Below are 14,406 nucleotides of genomic sequence, written 5' to 3'. Positions count from 1 at the left end.
GGGTGCAGAGGTCCCGCGCTCCTCCCCAAGGCATTTAAATGAAATGCCGGGGATCACGTGAGGCCTCTGCAACAGTAACATGTCAGACACGTCTCCATGGCAACGCGGCATCAAATGACACCGCGGGGTCATGTGACGTCACGCGACCACGGAGTGTCACTTGACGCAGCTGGCAGGTAGGGGAGGGGGCACAAGACCGGGTGAGGACAGGCACGGGGACGCAGCTTCAAAAGTTTGCGCTCCCCTGTTATAGATTACCATGCCAACAAATTATTATAGTGCTATAGTGATCAATAAATATTACATTTAATACTTAATTATTGTGATGTTTCTAATCTACTGTGTGTTACAAATAACATTAATATCTTACAACTCAATACATTGCAATAATGTGATACCTATTTATTTGTGATTTAAAGTGTGTTACATAGTGATAAATTATCTAATAAATAAATCTTAAACTAATCCCACACAGTGACTACTTAATTCTGTGAATAAATTTGTTTTTAATGTCATTACTATGAATGTGATGAAGATATAGTGTATATATAAATTCCTACCAAGGGTCCTATTTGCGAACTAGTTCCAGAGGAAATTTAATAAATCATTCACCCCCAGACCACTGTTCCTAACCCAAATTCAAACAACTGCCCTAATGGCAATGCATTCATTCAAACCTTTTGGATTGAATGTTCCCCTGACATAAATCCAATATGTTTCCCTAAGGCTCAATCTTTTGAACCTATCACAGCACTTAATAGATAAGACGGAATAGCTTCAAAGCCGATCAGAGATAAAGAACCCGAATCCTTATGATCTATTTGGGATTAATGTCTTGAAAGATTAGGAAGCGTGTACGTCATGTATGTGCTGTCCGCCCAACATACTGGAGACCGCATGGACAGGTGAGCAGATATACTATATGTGTAGACAAACAGTCTATATGTCCTACTACTGGATATGACACTCCATTTGAGTGGGAGGTAACCGTATCCCCTTTCTTACGTTGTTTACACGTAAGGCACCGTGTTCTCCCACAGGAGAAATTACCATTTGGGGAAGGTCCATTCATTAAACTCCCCTTGTTTTCTGTTCATAACCTGCGAGGTGCTTTCATAGTTTTGATACTTCTCGCTTTTGAAATACAATTGGTATTTAAGTCAGCTGTGCGCAAACTGGGGGGCACAACCCCCAGGGGGGCGCGAGACTGAATGCGGGGGGCGCTGGGTTTACAGAGGCCCCGCGCGCTTCCCAAAGGCACTTAAATTAAGTGCCGGGGAAGCTGCAGGGCCTCTGCAAACCTAACTTACCTTGGCTCCGGTGGCTTCTCACACACGTCGCCATGGCCGCTAAGGTAATGAAGTGGCTGTAAATGCATTTTTCCTGCATCGGCTTCATGCCGGGGGTCTCCGGTGCTGGTATTAATGGGTATCAGCTCCTGAGATCCCCGGCATCAATCCAATGCAGGAAAAAGGCCAACATTTTTCTAAGTCCCGAATCGCCGCTCATCGATGCTTCTCACCACCAATCTTATTTTACTGTTTGGATTTGGGGAGAAAATTGCCATTTTAGGGCCGCGATAGGCGGCGATAGGCGGCGATCGCCGACTCACGGCTACTGGAATCGCGCGTGTTTATGAACATTCAGAAAAGTGTCTATGTGGCTTATCGCCGCTCAGTCGGCGATTTGATTTTCTTCAAAAGATTTTTCGGCGATACAGGCCGTTATCGCCCACTTATCGAGGCTACTGAATGATAGTTGGCATTTTGGCCGATAAGTGCCTACCGCTGCGTCTATAGTATTTCAGACGGAGCGGAGGGGAGACGCGCGCACGCTGCGCGTTCACATCTATGGTCCTCTTTGAGGATGTCTATAGATGGCACCAGCGCGCACGTCAGAGAGAGCTGGCAAAGGCGCGAAATTGAAGGAGACAGAGCCAAGTGATTTTTTGCGCGGTGGCATGATCACATGACCTGTCTTCTCCAATCAAAGTGAAGTTACATTTTCAAAGTGACGCCATTTTTCTTTTTTGTATGCCGGTGGTATACACACACAACACAAACACACACAACACACACAAAATTAAAGTTAATTTCCAGACCGGGAGAAAGTGAACTTGTCTGCACAGTGCTTCAGATTCTGCATCTGAATAAATGCCGGTGGATCGGGATGTGAGGTAGGGAAGTGACGTCCGCGCCGGAACGTTATTGCCACGCCTCCAAATATTTATTGCCACACCCCCAATCGCACCCGCTGCATACCCTGCAAAGCCATAAAAAAGCTCAGGCTTCAGCAAGTGTATTGCAGCGTGTGTGCCTTCCCTCCGTCTGAAATACTATAGACGCAGCCTTATCGACGCTTACTACATAGGCCCCTGTGTCTCTGTGTCTCTGTCTCTCTCTCTCTCTCTCACGCTCTCCCAGCCCTGCCTTTGATGCCCCCCCTGCCTTTGACATCCCCTCCTGCCTTTGACGGCCCCCCCTGCCTTTGACGGCCCCCCCTGCCTTTGACGCCCCCCCTGCCTTTGAGCCCCCCCTGCCTTTGACGCCCCCCCCCACTGCCTTTGATGCCCCCCCCGCCTTTGACGCCCCCCCTGCCTTTCACCCCCCCTGCCTTTCACGCCCCCCCTGTCCCCCCCTGCCTTTCACGCCCCCCCTGTCCCCCCCTGCCTTTCACGCCCCCTCCCTGCCTTTCACGCCCCCGTCCCCTCCCTGCCTTTCACGCCCCCCGTCCCCTCCCTGCCTTTCACGCCCCCGTCCCCTCCCTGCCTTTCACGCCCCCCGTCCCCTCCCTGCCTTTCACGCCCCCGTCCCCTCCCTGCCTTTCACGCCCCCCATCCCCTCCCTGCCTTTCACGCCCCCCGTCCCCTCCCTGCCTTTCACGCCCCCGTCCCCTCCCTGCCTTTCACGCCCCTGTCCCCTCCCTGCCTTTCACGCCCCCCATCCCCTCCCTGACTTTCACGCCCCCCGTCCCCCCCCTGCCTTTCACGCCCCCGTCCCCTCCCTGCCATTCACGCCCCCGTCCCCTCCCTGCCTTTCACGCCCCCGTCCCCTCCCTGCCTTCCACGCCCCCACCCGCTCCCTGCCTTTCCACCCCCCTCCCTGCCTTTCACGCCCCAATCCCTGCCTTTCCACCCCCCTCCCTGCCTTTCCACCCCCCTCCCTGCCTTTCACGCCCCAATCCCTGCCTTTCACGCCCCCCTCCCTGCCTTTCACGCCCCCCTCCCTGCCTTTCACGCCCCCACCCCCATCCCTGCCTTTCCACCCCCCTCCCTGCCTTTCACGCCCCCCCCCTCCATGCCTTTCACGCCCCCCCTCCCTGCCTTTCACGCCCCCCCTCCCTGCCTTTCACGCCCCCTCCCTGCCTTTCACGCCCCCCCTCCCTGCCTTTCACGCCCCCACCCCCCTCCCTGCCTTTCACCCCCCTGCCTTTCACGCACCCCTGCCTTTCACGGCCCACCCCCTGCCTTTCACACCTCCCCGGCCTTTCATGCCCCCCCCCCCCTGCCTTTCACGCCCCCCCTGCCTTTCACACCCCCCTGCCTTTCACAGCCCCTTCTTGCCTTTTACGCCCCCCCTGCTTTTCACGCCCCCTCCCTGCCTTTCACGCCCCCTCCCTGCCTTTCACGCCCCCCGTCCCCTCCCTGCCTTTCACGTCCCCTCCCTGCCTTTCACGCCACCACCCTGCCTTTCACGCAACCACCCTGCCTTTCTCGCCCCCCTCCCTGCCTTTCACGCCCCCCTCCCTGCCTTTCTCGCCCCCCTCCCTGCCTTTCACGCCCCCCTCCCTGCCTTTCACGCCCCCGTCCCTGCCTTTCACGCCCCCACCCCCTCCCTGCCTTTCACGCCCCCTCCCTGCCTTCCCACCCCCCTCCCTGCCTTTCACGCCCCCCGTCCCCTCCCTGCCTTTCACGCCCCCCGTCCCCTCCCTGCCGTTCATGCCCCCGTCCCCTCCCTGACTTTCACGCCCCCGTCCCCTCCCTGCTGTTCACGCCCCCGTCCCCTCCCTGACTTTCACGCCCCCCGTCCCCTCCCTGCTGTTCACGCCCCCGTCCCCTCCCTGACTTTCACGCCCCCCGTCCCCTCCCTGCTGTTCACGCCCCCGTCCCCTCCCTGACTTTCACGCCCCCGTCCCCTCCCTGCTGTTCACGCCCCCGTCCCCTCCCTGACTTTCACGCCCCCGTCCCCTCCCTGCCTTTCACGCCCCCGTCCCCTCCCTGCCTTTCATGCCCCCGTCCCCTCCCTGCCTTTCATGCCCCCGTCCCCTCCCTGCCTTTCACGCCCCCACCCGCTCCCTGCCTTTCCACCCCCCTCCCTGCCTTTCCACCCCCCTCCCTGCCTTTCACGCCCCAATCCCTGCATTTCACGCCCCCCTCCCTGCCTTTCACGCCCCCAACCCCCTCCCTGCCTTCCACGCCCCCACCCCCTCCCTGCCTTTCACCCCCCCCTGCCTTTCACGCCCCCAACCCCCTCCCTGCCTTTCATGCCCCCCCTCCCTGCCTTTAACGCCCCCCCCTCCCTGCCTTTCACGCCCCCCCCTCCCTGCCTTTCACGCCCCCCCCTCCCTGCCTTTCACGCCCCCCCCTCCCTGCCTTTCACGCCCCCCCTCCCTGCCTTTCACGCCCCCTCCCTGCCTTTCACGGCCCCCCTCCCTGCCTTTCACACCCCCCTCCCTGCCTTTCACGCCCCCACCCCCCTCCCTGCCTTTCACCCCCCCACCCCCCTCCCTGCCTTTCACCCCCCCACCCCCCTCTCTGCCTTTCACCCCCCTGCCTTTCACGCCCCCCTGCCTTTCACGGCCCACCCCCTGCCTTTCACACCTCCCCGGCCTTTCATGCCCCCCCTGCCTTTCACGCCCCACCTGCCTTTCACGCCCCCCTGCCTTTCACAGCCCCTTCTTGCCTTTTACGCCCCCCCTGCTTTTCACGCCCCCTCCCTGCCTTTCACGCCCCCTCCCTGCCTTTCACGCCCCCCGTCCCCTCCCTGCCTTTCACGCCACCACCCTGCCTTTCACGCCACCACCCTGCCTTTCTCGCCCCCTCCCTGCCTTTCACGCCCCCCTCCCTGCCTTTCACGCCCCCCTCCCTGCCTTTCACGCCCCCACCCCCTCCCTGCCTTTCACGCCCCCTCCCTACCTTTCCAGCCCCCTCCCTGCCTTTCACGCCCCCACTCCCCTCCCTGCCTTTCACGCCCCCCGTCCCCTCCCTGCCTTTCACGCCCCCTCCCTGCCTTTCACGCCCCCCGTCCCCTCCCTGCCTTTCACGTCCCCTCCCTGCCTTTCACGCCACCACCCTGCCTTTCTCGCCCCCCTCCCTGCCTTTCACGCCCGCCTCCCTGCCTTTCACGCCCCCCTCCCTGCCTTTCACGCCCCCACCCCCTCCCTGCCTTTCAAGCCCACTCCCTGCCTTTCCACCCCCCTCCCTGCCTTTCACGCCCCCACCCCCCACCCTGCCTTTCACGCCCCCACCCCCCTCCCTGCCTTTCATGCCCCTACCCCCCTCCCTGCCTTTCACGCCCCTGTCCCCTCTCTGCCTTTCACGCCCCCGTCCCCTCCCTGCCTTTCACGCCCCCCCCCCCCCCCTCCCTGCCTTTCACGCCCCCGTCCCCCCCCCCCCTCCCTGCCTTTCACGCCCCCCGCCCCTGCAATCCTGGGCAACGCTGGGTATATCAGCTAGTATATATCTAAAGATATATAAAATGTAAGGATGTGGTAGGAACCTCATATGTGTGTTCAGTGTGTGTCCTGTTGTGCTGCCTCTGTTCAGTGAGAAGCTTGTGGAGTGTTTGCAACAGTGTTGCAGTGTGCCCTAGCAGAGTGAGACAGGCAGTGTGATGCAATAGCTGAGCTGTGTGTCTGTGCAGATTAGGCAGAGAGGCTCCGTGGAGAAACTACAATTCCCATGAGATCCTGGGCAGTCACCTGATGTGAAGGCGGAGGGTTAATGGGGCAGGAAACTGTGAGTAGCAGAGGGCTCGTGGGGCTGGAAGCTGTGAGTAGCAGAGGGGGGGCGGAGGGTTAATGGGGCAGGAAGCTGTGAGTAGCAGAGGGGGGGGGGGGGCGGAGGGTTAATGGGGCAGGAAACTGTGAGTAGCAGAGGGGGGGCGGAGGGTTAATGGGGCAGGAAACTGTGAGTAGCAGAGGGGGGGGGGCGGAGGGTTAATGGGGCAGGAAACTGTGAGTAGCAGAGGGCTCGTGGGGCTGGAAGCTGTGAGTAGCAGAGGGGGGGAGGAGGGTTAATGGGGCAGGAAACTGAGTAGCAGAGGGGGGGGGCGGAGGGTTAATGGGGCAGGAAACTGTGAGTAGCAGAGGGGGGGCGGAGGGTTAATGGGGCAGGAAACTGAGTAGCAGAGGGGGGGGGGGGGGGCGGAGGGTTAATGGGGCAGGAAACTGTGAGTAGCAGAGGGGGGGGGCGGAGGGTTAATGGGGCAGGAAACTGTGAGTAGCAGAGGGGGGGCGGAGGGTTAATGGGGCAGGAAACTGAGTAGCAGAGGGGGGGGGGCGGAGGGTTAATGGGGCAGGAAACTGAGTAGCAGAGGGGGGGGGCGGAGGGTTAATGGGGCAGGAAACTGAGTAGCAGAGGGGGGGGGGCGGAGGGTTAATGGGGCAGGAAACTGTGAGTAGCAGAGGGCTCGTGGGGCTGGAAGCTGTGAGTAGCAGAGGGGGGGCGGAGGGTTAATGGGGCAGGAAGCTGTGAGTAGCAGAGGGGGGGGGGGGCGGAGGGTTAATGGGGCAGGAAACTGTGAGTAGCAGAGGGGGGGGGGGGGCGGAGGGTTAATGGGGCAGGAAACTGTGAGTAGCAGAGGGCTCGTGGGGCTGGAAGCTGTGAGTAGCAGAGGGGGGGAGGAGGGTTAATGGGGCAGGAAACTGAGTAGCAGAGGGGGGGGGGCGGAGGGTTAATGGGGCAGGAAACTGTGAGTAGCAGAGGGGGGGCGGAGGGTTAATGGGGCAGGAAACTGAGTAGCAGAGGGGGGGGGGGGGGGCGGAGGGTTAATGGGGCAGGAAACTGTGAGTAGCAGAGGGGGGGGGGCGGAGGGTTAATGGGGCAGGAAACTGTGAGTAGCAGAGGGGGGGCGGAGGGTTAATGGGGCAGGAAACTGAGTAGCAGAGGGGGGGGGGCGGAGGGTTAATGGGGCAGGAAACTGAGTAGCAGAGGGGGGGGGCGGAGGGTTAATGGGGCAGGAAACTGAGTAGCAGAGGGGGGGGGGCGGAGGGTTAATGGGGCAGAAAACTGAGTAGCAGAGGGGGGGGGCGGAGGGTTAATGGGGCAGGAAACTGTGAGTAGCAGAGGGGGGGGGGGCGGAGGGTTAATGGGGCAGGAAGCTGTGAGTAGCAGAGGGGGGGGGGCGGAGGGTTAATGGGGCAGGAAACTGTGAGTAGCAGAGGGGGGGCGGAGGGTTAATGGGGCAGGAAACTGTGAGTAGCAGAGGGCTCGTGGGGCTGGAAGCTGTGAGTAGCAGAGGGGGGGAGGAGGGTTAATGGGGCAGGAAACTGTGAGTAGTGGGGCAGGAAGCTGTGAGTAGCAGAGGGCTCGTGGGGCTGGAAGCTGTGAGTAGCAGAGGGCTCGTGGGGCTGGAAGCTGTGAGTAGCAGAGGGCTCGTGGGGCTGGAAGCTGTGAGTAGCAGAGGGCTCGTGGGGCTGGAAGCTGTGAGTAGCAGAGGGCTCGTGGGGCTGGAAGCTGTGAGTAGCAGAGGGCTCGTGGGGCTGGAAGCTGTGAGTAGCAGAGGGCTCGTGGGGCTGGAAGCTGTGAGTAGCAGAGGGCTCGTGGGGCTGGAAGCTGTGAGTAGCAGAGGGCTCGTGGGGCAGGAAGCTGTGAGTAGCAGAGGGCTCGTGGGGCTGGAAGCTGTGAGTAGCAGAGGGTTCGTGGGGCTGGAAGCTGTGAGTAGCAGAGGGCTCGTGGGGCAGGAAGCTGTGAGTAGCAGAGGGCTCGTGGGGCTGGAAGCTGTGAGTAGCAGAGGGCTCGTGGGGCTGGAAGCTGTGAGTAGCAGAGGGCTCGTGGGGCTGGAAGCTGTGAGTAGCAGAGGGCTCGTGGGGCTGGAAGCTGTGAGTAGCAGAGGGCTCGTGGGGCTGGAAGCTGTGAGTAGCAGAGGGCTCGTGGGGCTGGAAGCTGTGAGTAGCAGTCAGGGACGGTCAGCTGGTGGTGCCGCTACAGCCGCACTGCTGTGGGTCGCAGAGGGGGGGCCAGCACTTCAAGCAACAAACTGAGACAAGGGGGAGAGCGGGCGGGGGGCCGTGGCTCAAGCAGACGGCTACCGCGCTTTTTGGTAAAACGCTGAAAGCTGCACGCCCTCTGTCTGCAGCGCCCCCAAGCAGGTTTTTTTTTTTTTTTTTTTTTTTTTTTTTTAGTACATCGATTCTAAAACGCACCCCTATTTCAGAGATGTGAAATTGGGAAAAAAAGTGCGTCTTAGAATCGAGGAAATACGGTATATCTGATATAGCAATTTGGTTGTGGCTAGAGAGAGATTATAATGGCAGTGAGAATTAGTGGTCAGAATTAATAACAGTGCAATTACTAAAAAGTAGCTGTAATAAAATAATAATAAACACTATGCCTAAACACAATAAAAGTCCAGAAACCTAGCTCTAATAGCTATGTTATAACTCAATCATAAAAGGATCCAATTCGGGCGTCCTCTGGAGCCCTGGCAGCTCTCTTCAGGGAAACAACCACCTCCTCGATAGATATCTAAACAAAAAGAAGAGAAAGCGCCCGCTCCATGTGTAAATTCGGTTTAACAATTTCATTTCCTGGACAAGATAAAAATAGCAAACTCACAAACATCCGTTTGGTAAAAGCATTGTGTGAGACAGGCTCGGGCTCCGTGGTAATCCGGTGGTCACTCCGCAGCTCCAGACTTTGGACGATGACCGGGAAACTCGATAGGCTGCGCCCCTCGCAGTGTGGTCCTCCAGCAATCTGTGGTATGTTGTGGTTCCACTGTAAATCCGGTGTCTCGTCTTGGTCGCGTACCAACTTCCCTTCCGGCGTCAGGACGTATAGTGTGGCAATAGCAACGAGAAGAAAGTACTGAGGTGGGGTTGGATCCTCCTCGGTTATTTCTTGTTTTATTAATAAATAATTTACTATATTTTAATCTCTGGTGCGCATTGTGTGCATTTTTCTTCTTGTCTGCACAGTGCTTCAGATGCTGCATCTGAAAAAATGCCGGTGGATCGGGATGTGGGGTAGGAAAGTGACGTCCGCGCCGGAACGTTATTGCCACGCCTCCAAATATTTATTGCCACGCCCCCAATCGCACCCGCTGCATACCCTGCAAAGCCATAAAAAAGCTCAGGCTTCAGCAAGTGTATTGCAGCGTGTGTGCCTTCCCTCCGTCTGAAATACTATAGACGCAGCCTTATCGACGCTTACTAAATAGGCCCGTGTCTCTCTCTCTCTGTGTCTCTGTCTCTCTCTGTGTGTCTCTGTCTCTCTCTGTGTGTCTCTGTCTCTCTCTGTGTGTCTCTCTGTGTCTCTGTCTCTCTCTCTGTGTCTCTGTCTCTGTGTGTCTCTGTTTCTCTCTGTGTGTCTCTGTCAAAAGAACATTTCAGTATTGCCAAAGCGTGAGTAAAAGGGGGTGTGGGACAATGATTACACGAATACTAGGGGGTACGGTATAATGGTTATACAGTACATTACTTTTGTCTCTCTCTCTCTCTCTGTGTCTGTCTCTCTCTGTGTCTCTCTCTCCCTATGTCCCTCTCTCTGTCTCTCTCTCATTCTCTGTCTCTCTCTCTCTGTGTCTCTCTCTCATTCTCTGTCTCTCTCTCATTCTCTGTCTCTCATTCTCTGTCTCTCTCTCATTCTCTGTCTCTCTCTCATTCTCTGTCTCTCTCTCTCATCCCTGTATGATAGGTATGTTCCAACTCTATTTTTTGCTCTTCTTTTCCGTTTGAGAGGAGGGAGTCCCTCACCTCTTCAGCCACACACCAGGAACGCTGGATTGCTTTCAGACGCTCGGAGAGGCGGATACAGTCGTGGATTGCAGGCACTGATTTATCTGGTAAGTACCGCAAACATGCTTGAACAAGGGCCGTAGACATTTTATTTGATGGTTTAGATTATCATTGTCTGTGGTTGTTAGTTATTGGTATTAGAGTTTTTTGATGTTGTTACGAATCAAATACATTTTGAAGTAGTAATCCCCTCCGAACTGGGCATTCCTGGCCAATAATGCCCTGGCTGTAAGAGTTGAAGGGCCCAAGCAAAGCCCCCACCTCTATACACACTAACACTGCAGGGGCATCAGAGTGTCTTGTTGTCATGGCAACGGGGGGTGTCACGTGATGTAATTTGTTTAATAAATTATTTTTTAAGGTGTCCCGGTTTTTCATTTTCGAAATCTGGTCACCCTATTGATCAAGCAGAAAAAGTGAAGAAACAATTGTAGTTTTGCTAATGGACGTCATTTTGGCATATCATTAGCTTTGAGGATACCCATTAATATGAAGAAAAATAACATCGATTCCCAATGTAGCCCCCCTTCCCTGGGCCAATCGCAGATCGGGTCCCCCTCCTCTGTACTAGGGTCTGGCTACGTGTCTGAGTGTGGTGCATACCTGCTGGCAACAGGGCGGCCTGAGTCTCCCGCGATGGTATGGGGGATGACCGGATCAGGTTTCTGGGGTGAATGCCTCCGTCTCATCAGAGCAGGATGAAATTTCGCTTCAGAAGGACTTGGAGAGACTGGAAACGTGGGCAGGTAAATGGCAAATGAGGTTTAATACAAAAAAATGCCGGTGGATCGGGATGTGGGGTAGGAAAGTGACGTCCGCGCCGGAACGTTATTGCCACGCCTCCAAATATTTATTGCCACGCCCCCAATCGCACCCGCTGCATACCCTGCAAAGCCATAAAAAAGCTCAGGCTTCAGCAAGTGTATTGCAGCGTGTGTGCCTTCCCTCCGTCTGAAATACTATAGACGCAGCCTTATCGACGCTTACTAAATAGGCCCGTGTCTCTCTCTCTCTGTGTCTCTGTCTCTCTCTGTGTGTCTCTGTCTCTCTCTGTGTGTCTCTCTGTGTCTCTGTCTCTCTCTCTGTGTCTCTGTCTCTGTGTGTCTCTGTTTCTCTCTGTGTGTCTCTGTCAAAAGAACATTTCAGTATTGCCAAAGCGTGAGTAAAAGGGGGTGTGGGACAATGATTACACGAATACTAGGGGGTACGGTATAATGGTTATACAGTACATTACTTTTGTCTCTCTCTCTCTCTCTGTGTCTGTCTCTCTCTGTGTCTCTCTCTCCCTATGTCCCTCTCTCTGTCTCTCTCTCATTCTCTGTCTCTCTCTCTCTGTGTCTCTCTCTCATTCTCTGTCTCTCTCTCATTCTCTGTCTCTCATTCTCTGTCTCTCTCTCATTCTCTGTCTCTCTCTCATTCTCTGTCTCTCTCTCTCATCCCTGTATGATAGGTATGTTCCAACTCTATTTTTTGCTCTTCTTTTCCGTTTGAGAGGAGGGAGTCCCTCACCTCTTCAGCCACACACCAGGAACGCTGGATTGCTTTCAGACGCTCGGAGAGGCGGATACAGTCGTGGATTGCAGGCACTGATTTATCTGGTAAGTACCGCAAACATGCTTGAACAAGGGCCGTAGACATTTTATTTGATGGTTTAGATTATCATTGTCTGTGGTTGTTAGTTATTGGTATTAGAGTTTTTTGATGTTGTTACGAATCAAATACATTTTGAAGTAGTAATCCCCTCCGAACTGGGCATTCCTGGCCAATAATGCCCTGGCTGTAAGAGTTGAAGGGCCCAAGCAAAGCCCCCACCTCTATACACACTAACACTGCAGGGGCATCAGAGTGTCTTGTTGTCATGGCAACGGGGGGTGTCACGTGATGTAATTTGTTTAATAAATTATTTTTTAAGGTGTCCCGGTTTTTCATTTTCGAAATCTGGTCACCCTATTGATCAAGCAGAAAAAGTGAAGAAACAATTGTAGTTTTGCTAATGGACGTCATTTTGGCATATCATTAGCTTTGAGGATACCCATTAATATGAAGAAAAATAACATCGATTCCCAATGTAGCCCCCCTTCCCTGGGCCAATCGCAGATCGGGTCCCCCTCCTCTGTACTAGGGTCTGGCTACGTGTCTGAGTGTGGTGCATACCTGCTGGCAACAGGGGGGCCTGAGTCTCCCGCGATGGTATGGGGGATGACCGGATCAGGTTTCTGGGGTGAATGCCTCCGTCTCATCAGAGCAGGATGAAATTTCGCTTCAGAAGGACTTGGAGAGACTGGAAACGTGGGCAGGTAAATGGCAAATGAGGTTTAATACAGATAAATGTAAGGTTATGCATTTGGGATGCAAGAATAAAAAGGCGACTTACAAATTAAATGGAGATATATTGGGGGAATCCTTGATGGAGAAGGATTTAGGGGTGCTTGTAGACAGCAGGCTTAGCAATAGTGCCCAATGTCATGCAGTAGCTGCAAAGGCAAACAAGATCTTATCTTGCATCAAACGGGCAATGGATGGAAGGGAAGTAGACATAATTATGCCCCTTTACAAAGCATTAGTAAGACCACACCTTGAATATGGAGTACAATTTTGGGCACCAAACCTAAGAAAAGACATTATGGAACTAGAGAGAGTGCAGAGAAGAGCCACCAAATTAATAAAGGGGATGGACATTCTAACTTATGAGGAGAGGCTAGCTATATTGGATTTATTTACATTAGAAAAGAGGCATCTAAGAGGGGATATGATAACTATATACAAATATATTCAATGACAATACAAGGAGCTTTCAAAAGAACTATTCATCCCACGGGCAGTACAAAGGACTCGGGCCATCCCTTAAGGTTGGAGGAAAGGAAATTTCACCAGCAACAAAGGAAAGGGTTCTTTACAGTAAGGGCAGTTAAAATGTGGAACTCATTACCCATGGTGACTGTGATGGCAGATACAATAGATTTGTTCAAAAAAAGGTTGGACATCTTTTTAGATGGGACAGGTATACAGGGATATACCAAATAAGTATATATGGGAAGGATGTTGATCCAGGGATTAATCCGATTGCCAATTCTTGGAGTCAGGAAGGAATTAATTTTTCCCCTTAATGGGGTTTTTTGTTTGCCTTCCTCTGGATCAATAAGTAAGTATAGATATAGAATTAAGTATCTGTTGTCTGAATTTAGCATAGGTTGAACTTGATGGACGTACGTCTTTTTTCAACCTCATCTATTATGTAACTATGTAACTATGTATGTAATGGTGCAGCGCCTCCATCTCTGAGCCCCAGGAATACGGGTGGAATCCTTCCAGAGAGTCCCCCCCCCCCCCCTCGGGGATGAGAGATTCCAGTCTCACACTGTATATCTTTAAAAGCAGCCGCAGCTCTTTATTCACAGCAGCAGAATAGCAGCAACAAGACTATCAATCAGGTACAGGGTGTCTTCCTCCACACAGGACTGCTCTCCCTCAGGATGGTCTCTGTGTCCCTGCCACCACCCCAGGTCAAGGGCACCCAGGGTGGGGCTAGCTCTTCCCTCGCCCCCTAAACAGGGTGAGAGGAATTGGTCCACCTCCCTAACTAAGGTTGCATCAGCTCTACTCAGAGGCTGATGGCTCCCCTTCTCCAACGGCCAATTGATATAGGTTCTCTCTGTCACCCTGGGCCAGCCAGGTGACAGACTCAGCAGACTCTAACTCTGGACTGAACTCTTAACTCTGACACACACTTCTACTAAATAGGAAGTGCACTGCTCTTTATGATATTGGCAGGCACTGCCCCTGTGTCTCTGCCTACCACACAGGGTCAGGTACCAATTTCAGGAATGTCCCGTTATTAGCGTAAACACAACAGAGTTATATGGATCTAGCATTAAGACTGTAAGCTCTCCAGGCCAGGGATTTCCTTTCCTATTGTCTGATTTTGTTTGTTGCACTTATTGTACTATAATTCTCTGTACTGTATTGCCTCTCTTATAAAGCGCTATATAAATAAATATTTACATACATAATATATCTTAATGCATCTTAAGACACCTTAGAGTTCCCTCTATAAGACACTTTATGGTCCACTCAAGTGAATAGTCTGTAAGTAGGGTGACCATTCGTTCCGGTTTTGCCGGGACAGTCCCGTTTTTTTCTGCCCTGTCCCGATTTTAGCTCCGTCCCGTTTATGTCCCGGTTTTTGTCCCTGGTCCCGGTATTGCAGGGCAGCGGCGGTGAGGAGAATGCGGCGGCCGGTAAGTATTTTCTATGTGTGTGTGTGAATGCTGCCGGGGAGACTGAATGAAGGAGAATGCCGGGGGCGGGACTTAGAATGCCGGCCGGCCCGCAGGGGATTGGTTGCAGGCAGGTCAGAGGAAGCCGGGGGCGGGACTTCCGCTTTGTGCAGAGCACACGTGTCTTCCCGCTCCCGGCTCCTCTGTTCGCGGTGAGTGTCCCCTTTCTGTC

The 14,406-nt window shown here is 54.3% G+C and overlaps 1 protein-coding gene across 4 annotated transcripts in view; it reads left to right on the top strand.

The window, feature by feature from the left end:
* The window catches only part of LOC142467271 (phosphoribosyl pyrophosphate synthase-associated protein 2-like), a 197,390-nt gene that overhangs the window by 37,455 nt on the left and 145,529 nt on the right, over positions 1 to 14,406 (top strand). Inside the window, exon 9 of one of the 4 annotated variants that reach the window (XM_075572754.1) lies at positions 9,899 to 9,999. The exons of the other annotated variants lie outside the window; for them this stretch is intronic. Within the exon in view, the coding sequence (XP_075428869.1) occupies positions 9,899 to 9,996 (98 nt within the window). The 3' untranslated portion in view covers positions 9,997 to 9,999. Of the gene's footprint in view, positions 1 to 9,898; positions 10,000 to 14,406 lie in introns of those variants that run through there. 4 annotated transcript variants of the gene reach the window in all.

The sequence above is a fragment of the Ascaphus truei genome, chromosome 16 (assembly GCF_040206685.1).
Source record: "Ascaphus truei isolate aAscTru1 chromosome 16, aAscTru1.hap1, whole genome shotgun sequence".
In the NCBI taxonomy this organism is placed as follows: domain Eukaryota; kingdom Metazoa; phylum Chordata; class Amphibia; order Anura; family Ascaphidae; genus Ascaphus; species Ascaphus truei.
This window is presented reverse-complemented; position numbering and strand designations above follow the sequence as displayed.